We start from the raw sequence: 8,720 nt of genomic DNA, 5'->3' as shown, positions 1-8,720 counted from the left end.
ACATGTTCAGGTTGGCAAACACATTGCGCATACGTAACGTTGTACCGTGGGAAATTGTTCTTGTTATTGTTGCTATTATTGCTGTTATTTGTTATTGTTGTGTTGTTTGCTGTTGTTGTTGTTGTTGTTTGGCTTTACAGTGTTATTGCAAGGCCACAGGGAAAAAATCGTCGTTCGCTCATTCGTTTAGGCTTTTGTCATAAATTGTTCTCTTACTATGTATGTATGCTGTTTTGCTGTTGTCTTCCTTAATGTCATAATTCAAATTGCCAAAGGGCTATTTAGAGCTATTTTGTAGTTGACAATGTCATTGCAGTAAATTGAAATTTATAATATTTTAATTAATAAATAAATTATTATTTGCTTTAGTTTTTATATGTACTGAACTAACATAATGTACGCATGTTTATGATTTATTTTGCTCATTATTTGGAAATGTTGATGTCAACGTTTTTCTATAGCAGAAAGTTACATTATGTTTAACTTGTAAATCTACTAAATAGAGAATAGTAAACCTGTTTGCGAACAAATTATCATATTTTCTGTACATGTATATTTTTTAATTTTTTTCTATATTTTTTAATTTAATTTAATTACTTAAGCGCGTTTTAGGTTCTTCTTATAAATTACATTTCTCACACTCTCTCTCTCTCTCTTTATTTCATTAGTCTTATTTGAATATTGGAAAATAATCAGCTTCTATTGGATTACATTATATGTTACATACTTTTAGGCGCAGTCAAAGTAACGACCCTGCAGTTCTGAGCGCTAGTTTGTTGCTGGTGAAATAAGCGCTTACCAGGAGCCAGTCACTACCTACAAAGTGGCGTCTAGCCATGCGTTTTTTAATTTCCGTTTTTGTATGAAATGTGCGCAAATAGGGTCAATCGCCACCGCCTCGATTACCACGAACTAGTGAAATAGTGCAACATATTAGGGTCAGTAAAATAAGTGCTTACATTAGACCCCATGGAACGGCCGGTAAAATAAGTGCTTACATCGGACCCCATAGAGGGGTCGGCCATTATAAATTAAAAAAAAAATTTACAATTACAATTACAGTTTTTGTTTAATTTTATTTTTTCTTTATTTTAATAATAATACTTTTATTACTTTAAGGCACCTTGAGTTTTAAAATATCGTTTTTTTTTTTTTTGAGCTGCAAGGCCTTTCTCAAGTGGTCCTCAGTTATTGAATCTGGAAATAAAAAGGATTCAAAAAGTTTTAATAGATTGAAGTGGATAATGATTATTAAATAATTATCTTTTAAAATACTCACCGATCATAACACCAAAGAAATTGTCTTCTTTTTTTGGGCCGCATTCCCCTGTCATTATTTCCATTAAGTAGATTTTCTGTCATAATTTCCACTTCCTCTTCTTTAGGCACATTGTCGCTTTCCACTGTAGAACTATGCATTATACTAACTGCTTGATATTCTTTTATTATCTGTTTATTTAATATTTTACACATTAAACATATAATGCATACATAAATTATTTTTTAAGTAACTCACCTAATAATTGATCGCGGATCCGCTTTGCACTTCTCAACTCAAATGCTTGCAATAATTTCATCATATAGGAAACACAGCTGCGTTTGAGTAAAAGAGTAGCATAAAATAAAACAAAGACGCGTAAACAAACAGCGATGTAAAGCATAATCGAAGTTTTGTCTTTAAACTTGTGTATGCTTTTTCCACAAAATAACAAAAACAAAAGCGATGCTTGCCGTTATTTTGTACTTATGCTTTAATGCGCATATATTTATTAACTAGGTGGTTCGACGTTCGATTACTATAGGGTTAATCTAGTAAGTACCCATGTAGTGATCGGCGAGGTAAGCACTTACCCATGGCCAATCGACACCTCCAGTTCTGCACTCGAGTGCTCTGGGAATTCAATAACAATATCTATTGTTAGTTAGTGACTCAATATTTTACGAAGTGGCATAATGGAGCTACATTAAATTGTTTTGAATATAGCCCTTACATTAATTATAATTAATATAATTTAATAAAATTATTCATAATAAAATTATAAATTGAACAAATTTTCAAATATTTTACTTTTCAGTCGCATAAATGTGGTACACTTTTTCACTTTTGTTTCACACTTTGTGGTTTATTGGGTAATTAGTAATACCGAATGCGTTTTTCACGCTTTAAATAACCATGTTAACTAGTTGAGTTTAAATATTAACTGAAGCAATCAGTTGTCTCTTCAACGTCTTGCTAATAATGCATGTGCCGCGCATTGATTTGATATCAAGAAACAATCGACTAAATTCCAAATCTCAATGCACTTGCAAAATATGGAAACTTGCTGTATTTGCACTATTATTATTCGCCTTGTACTCCGAGCTAAGTACTTGGGATGGCATCGTGGATCCAGAGGAAAACTTTAAATTGCGAACAGCTGCAGATATCAAAGCGTATACGAAACTCTTCTTGGAATATGGCTATAATGCTTGGTTGGCTGAGCGGTTGCCACTGCGACGTGAGTTACCCGATATGCGTGATAGTCGCTGCTTGCATATCAAATATGATCAGGATTTTGAATTGCTCAACACAGTGTCTATCGCTGTGATTTTTCGCAACGAACAGCTGGAAACATTGCTGCGAATGTTTCACAGTTTGCGAGACAGAACAAACATGACTTTGATCTCTGAACTAATTGTGATTAACGATTACAGCGATAATGGATTTTGGCTAGAGAAATCCTCCAGAGATGCATTCGATGCGTATTTGAAGCACTACATAACCCAAAATTTGCAAATCTTTCACATGGAAGATCAGATGGGATTGGTGCGTGCTCGCAGATTTGCTGTACGCAATTCTAATTTCGACATTATTATATTTGTGGATGCGAATGTCGAGTTTACCGACGGCTGGTTGGAGCCAATGTTGACCGTGCTCAATCACCACGAACCGACACTTGTGTCTCCTCAAATAGATCGAATTGATGAACAGACACTCGAGTATGTGCGAGTTGAGGAGCAACGTGGCGTCTTTGACTGGACGCTGAGGCGACGCGAAGTGCCTCTGTTGCGGCAGCAACTGAAGGACATGCCAAATCCCTTCGAGACTCCTGTGCCAAACACTGTAGTCTTTGGTATGGATGCGGACTTGTTCAATAGTCTAATACATTTCGATGAGGATCTCAATTCACCAGCTGCTTTCGAATTGCAGCTAAGCTTTTATATGTGGCATCAAGAACTGCGCATCGTCCAAGTGCCCTGCTCCCGAGTGGCACATTTGCAGCCCAGCGATCGGAGTTACTTGCAACGCAATGGCAATATGCAGCAATTGGCGGCGCAGCAATTCAGTGTAAGACATTACTTATAAAATAAATAATTTCATAATAAACTCCCTCTCTTCTAGAGTTACAAGCGCCTGGTGGAAATCTGGCTATATAACACCAAGTACAAGTCTTTTATCTATGAGAATCACCCGCAAATCAAAAATGCTATCCTTGGCAACATCTCCGATGTAGAGGAGGAGTACGAATACCTCCCGGTGCTCAACTCTTTCGATTGGTATTTGGAGAATGTTGCACCTGATTTGTTGCAGCATTTCCCTCTGAAAGCACCCTCATATTTTGCCAATGGAACTTTGCGACCGACTCAACAGCGAACTCAATGTCTTACTGGTGACTTGCAAACTAATCGCATTAGCTTAATGCCTTGCGATCACTCTAAGCGAGCAGCTCAGAACTGGACTCTCAGCTATATGAACGATCTGCGACTTGGCGATAATCACTGTCTTGAGGTACAGTCCAATCGCAAGCTGGCTTTGAGTCAATGCACCACTCTGGCAGGTCCACAGAACTGGCACTTTGACTTGAACTACAATAATCTAATTAGTAATACGCTGTGCTTGGAGGCTCATGCCAAGTTTTTCCTTATGGTGCGAACTTGCAGCACTCGAAACGCACAACAAAAGTGGTATTTTGAGCACATGCATAAAGACGCCATTAAAGCAAATAATTTTTATTAAAAATGGAAGTTAATTTTAAATTTAATATTTTATTTTCTCACCATGCTTTAAAGTTTGTGAGTTGAACAGTTTGATGAGCACTGTAAATCTAACAACGCTCATAATTGAAGATGACAAGTGTCGCCCTCTATAGTTTTAATCTTGGCTAGATCCATAAGCAGCTAAAAGTATGCAACGTTTTTTAATGTTCATCTGTTCATCAACGGAAATATAATGTGGCGCCCCCTGCTGTTGCATAACTGAACTACAGCTCACAGAGAACTTTAATTTATCGGGCTCGCAAAAGTATGCAACATTAATATGTATACGAAGTATGCCGTATAGCAATGATTTTTTTTTAAATTTGATAAAAAATTCAAATTGTTACTCGAAATATACTGATGAAAACTGCAAGTTGAATGTTTGGAGAAATCTGGCCTTACGTAATGTTATTATAAATTTGTATGACCCACGTCCGTTTACGGTTCGTTAACATGCCAATGCAGCAGCTGAAATCGATCATGATGCAGCATTTTTGTGGCACGCTCGGCCACTGCAGAGAGAGAGAGGGAGGGGCTGACACTTGTCCGGTGCCTAGGCATTGCATTTGTGGGCCTCATCGGCTACCGTTTTGCTAGAGTATTTTACTTATCAGGTTCCACACAGCGAGCAACAGCAGCAGCAGCTGGTTGGGTTTGGCTTGTTAACGAGCGACACACGCAGCAAGCAAAAATCATCAACTGTTTTGAAATTGATGCTATCAGAGTGAAATGATAATTATCAAAAGACAAATGGTACGGTGCCTGTTTGTGTTTTTCTCTTTCTTCTTCTTCGTCTCTTTAACTTCTTCAACGGCAACGGCATCGCCATCTCCATCGCCATCGACTCCGTTTAGAAATGCAACACTCAGCGGCTGTCCGGGTGTCCCTGCCGAGCTGAGGCAGTCGGCAGATAGCAGCCACAGATAGGAGGCGGTGGCAGGTACGAATACCCGCAGCACGGGCTGCTGCTGCTGCTGCTGCTGCTGATGTTGCTTGCTTGCTTGCTCGGAGGAATCCATCAACATGTGTACATATTTCAAATCCAATTTATGTACTTGCATAGCCGAAACGCAATTACTTCGCAGTTAACGCCCAGCCACAACCACAAGCAGAGTCCGATGCAGAGTCAGAGTCAGATGCAGAGTTGCAGCGAGAGTCGGAGATGCGTTGCAAATCTCCTGGCAACGTAGTTCGAGCTAAAGTTGCCGCTGTTGCATGAAAATCAGCGCCCAACGCTTGAGTCGCTGCCAAGTTGCAACTGCCGCCGGTTTGTGTTACCAACTCGTTGGCTTGTAACCGATCCTGCGCCTATAAATTGCAACCAATACACGCGGCCCAGACCCGCGGCTGCTTGTTATACACTCTGCTCTCGCTATGTGGCTCTGACCCAAAGGAATCTGGACTATGCCATGCAATTTGAGCAACATATCCAGATCCATCAATGTGCCAAGGAGAAGCACACACTGAATAGTTTTTAAAAGGAATCAATGAGTTTACCTATTTTTCAAATATTTGGAAAGGTTTTTTGTTCTCGACATATATTTTTAGGCAATAGAGCTTTCTATTTTCTTTCTATTGCATTGTGCGAATTCTTGTCATAAATTTGATGCTCTGAAGAAATTTAATTCGATTATCTTAAGCACGCAAACTTTTCATCACAAGTTTATCGATAGCAACATTTTAAATTTTAGCTTTCAAATTAAAATCTCCTATACAGCATAGGATTCTTGCTTAACTATTAATTGTTATCCTCTTTAAAATATCCATAACAAATATATTTATTTTATTATATATATAATTCTTCTACTAGTTTGTGTAACTCTTTACTCTTAACTCTTAAATATTCATTTTTAAATGTATTCAATAATTGGTACAAAGTGCAATGCAAAAATAAATCTACATTTATATTATCATTTCCCCTTCATCCAAATTTCCGGCAGAGCATTCAAAATGCGTTTTACGAGCTTGAGACTCCTCACGTCTGATGTTGTTGCTGCTGTTGCATGCTGCTGCTGGCTTGTGTTTGCGTTCTCTCTCGCTTGAATTTGGCTTGCATGATGACCATCATGCCAAGAAGTTAACAAGTTTGCGCCGTCGCCGCCAATGGGAGAAAGGCCGTCGACGATGACGACGCTGATGAGGCTCTGCATGAGGATGGAGACGCGAGTCATGCGGCAATGAGGCTGCAACAGCAGCAGCAGCAGCAGCAACAGCAGCAGCGATGTTGCTGCGTTGACGATGAATGCTTAAAAAGAGCTGTGTAAATTTTAATGGCTGCAGTTGCATCCGCGGCAGCAGCAGCAACAGCAACAGCAGCAGCCAAAGCAGCGACATCCACATTCACATACATCCCCCCAGCCAAGTTGATCGTCACTCAGTCAGTCAGTCAGGCAGCTTTCAACAGGTAAACTCAGACCCAAACTCGCAGCGCAGAGTCGTTATAAAGTAGTATGTTCCAGGCCAGTTGATCAGCAGCTACATAGGTGCGTAGGGCGCCTTCAGCTGGCTTCGCTGCCAACTGCAACTGCAACCGTCGCTGCTGCTGCTGGCGTCGCTGCGTAATTGTAGGCCACTGTTTTAGCTTGTTGTCGATAATTAGCGCTTGTTACCCCGCGCTCCGTTTGACCGCGCATGTTTTGCCTGCGTCTGCCTGGTTATTATTTATTATGAGCTTGTTGTTTTTCATCATAGCTCATTGCCCATGCCCATGCCCATGCTGTAAAGGAAACATGCTATATCCCATTCCATAGAGCAATTCTTTCTCTCTCTCTCTCTCTCTCTGTCTAGTTATTTCCCTCCACTTCGCTGCGACCAAATGCATTTTCCATAATTATTTCGAGAGTCGTTTGTTGTTGCTGTTGCTGTTGTTGTTGGGGTGCGCGAACACGCGCGCGTCTGCGCAGCAAGTAAAAGGCAAAGCGACTGCAAAGGCAGCCTGGCTTAAACGTTGCTCTTTAGCCGAGACACACACCCCCAGAAAGAAGAGCGAGCGAAGAACGTGTCGTTCACTTGTTGCTCTCGTTATTGTTATTATTGCCTGCTGTTGTTGTTGCTGTTGTTGTTGCCTGGCATGACGCGTAATATAATATAAATATAAACAGGGAGCAGTTAGTTTTCAATTTTTTTTGTTCTTGCTGCCGCTGCTGCTGTTGTTGCTTCACGGCCATTCACTGAAATTGTTGCATGGGGCAACACTTTTCAGTTTGTGCCCCGCAGTTGTTTGAGCATCGCAGGCAGTTAAGGATGCCAGCCATCGATGTGAGACAGCAGCAGCAGCAACAAGAAGACTCAAGCACCAAGTACCAAGGGATATATTATAGTAATTACAAAATTAAGTCGAAGATCTCTTCACGGTGTAAAAGTTATCTTGCACCGCGCAACATCGCTTGACTATGTGGCAAAATCTGATAGCAAGCGATAAGATGCAACATTCAGTTGGCGGAAGGTAGCTCAACTTGCAATTGCATACCTATGTTAACCGAGTGCCAATTATTGGCAACCATGTGTATTTTCAAATAAATTAAAAGATGAACATGAAACTATCTACACTTAAGAATGTTTTCTTTTAAATTGAGTTTCAATGTTTATTTGCTAATTAATTGAAATTAATTCGACAAAAAAATTATCACAGCTTTTTTCTATATTTTCCTTGCTTCACAATAAAATCTATTATTTTAATTTGATATTTTTGAATTCTTCATTCGGCCTTTTATTGCAGCTGTAAATTTAAATGATTTTTGGAAAACGTTTTAATACATTGTCTTTCAATGCAGCTGTCTTTAATCACATAATTATCGATGAGCGTTTTAATTCTTTAAATTATAAATTATTGTTTTTTATTTATATATGAAATAAACAACCAATACTTTATTTGTAGTTTACAGATTATAGTTCACTTTCAATTTTTAAATTTAATATTTATAATAGACTACCATTTGAATTTCAAATCTCTTTCTTGATATTTTGATATTTTTAAGAGCAAACTCGAAAATATTTCATTCATTGAAACTTGGCTTAACTTTGAAGCTGCTTGTAAATAGTTTTCCCTTTTGACTGCAGCATAATAAACGGAGACAATATATTGAATGAAAAAACACATTTTTGCCTATACAATGCAGAGCAATTAGTTCTTTTTTTTGCAAACTGCGTTTTTGAACTCAAGGTCAGCCTTAGGTAGGTCAAATAAAACGATCAAAAATTATAGTATGTGTCGGCTGTCGGTTTTTAGTTCTCGGTTCTCGGTTCTCAATTCTCAGTGCTCAGCCGGCTTCTGGCTTGCTAAATGTACATTTTGGTTCACACATCTGCATTGGCAAACCACAATCCGGTGGCTGCTTATCCTTCAAGGCTGTTAAAACAATTTACACCAACAGGGACGAAGCAATGCCGCAGACATGCGGAGGGATTGAGGTGGAGGGGGGCTGGCTGCAAGGCAACAACAATCGAATCTCGCATAACTTTGCTTCGTTCGTTCGTTGATCGTTAAGAGCATTTTGTGTGCCTGCTGCCCTTACTCCCTCAGAAGTCTGTCCGACTGTCGTATGCAAGCAACAGCAGCAACTTAATCGACATCGTTTTCACATTGTCAATTGTCTGCAGCACTCTGCATGTCCATGTCCATGTCCTCCACAACCTTCACCCATCAACAGCAGCAGCTCAGCAGCCGAGCAGCAAACAAAAGCCAAGTCACATCAAAAAACAAC

At 39.4% G+C, this 8,720-nt stretch overlaps 1 protein-coding gene across 1 annotated transcript; it reads left to right on the top strand.

Moving 5' to 3' along the window:
* The first annotated feature begins 2,239 nt into the window (after nucleotides 1–2,239).
* LOC117569082 (putative inactive polypeptide N-acetylgalactosaminyltransferase 12) lies at nucleotides 2,240–4,017 on the top strand. Its single transcript, XM_052004244.1, has 3 exons — nucleotides 2,240–2,498; nucleotides 2,574–3,328; nucleotides 3,383–4,017. The coding sequence occupies exons 1-3, from the start codon at nucleotides 2,240–2,242 to the stop codon at nucleotides 3,995–3,997; spliced, it is 1,629 nt and encodes a 542-aa protein (XP_051860204.1). The 3' UTR covers nucleotides 3,998–4,017.
* The last annotated feature ends 4,703 nt before the right edge of the window (nucleotides 4,018–8,720 follow it).

Source organism: Drosophila albomicans, chromosome 3 (assembly GCF_009650485.2).
Source record: "Drosophila albomicans strain 15112-1751.03 chromosome 3, ASM965048v2, whole genome shotgun sequence".
NCBI classification, from domain to species: Eukaryota; Metazoa; Arthropoda; class Insecta; order Diptera; family Drosophilidae; genus Drosophila; species Drosophila albomicans.
Note: the sequence above shows the minus strand (reverse complement) of the source record. Positions and strands in the feature narration are given on the sequence as shown.

Coding starts and splice junctions, on each gene's coding strand:
- LOC117569082 (XM_052004244.1), top strand. CDS start 2,240: ATGCATGTGCCGCGCATTGATTTGATATCAAGAAACAATCGACTAAAT. Junction 2,499..2,573: donor TGAGCGGTTGCCACTGCGAC/GTGAGTTACCCG, acceptor TGCTCAACACAG/TGTCTATCGCTGTGATTTTT. Junction 3,329..3,382: donor TGGCGGCGCAGCAATTCAGT/GTAAGACATTAC, acceptor CCTCTCTTCTAG/AGTTACAAGCGCCTGGTGGA.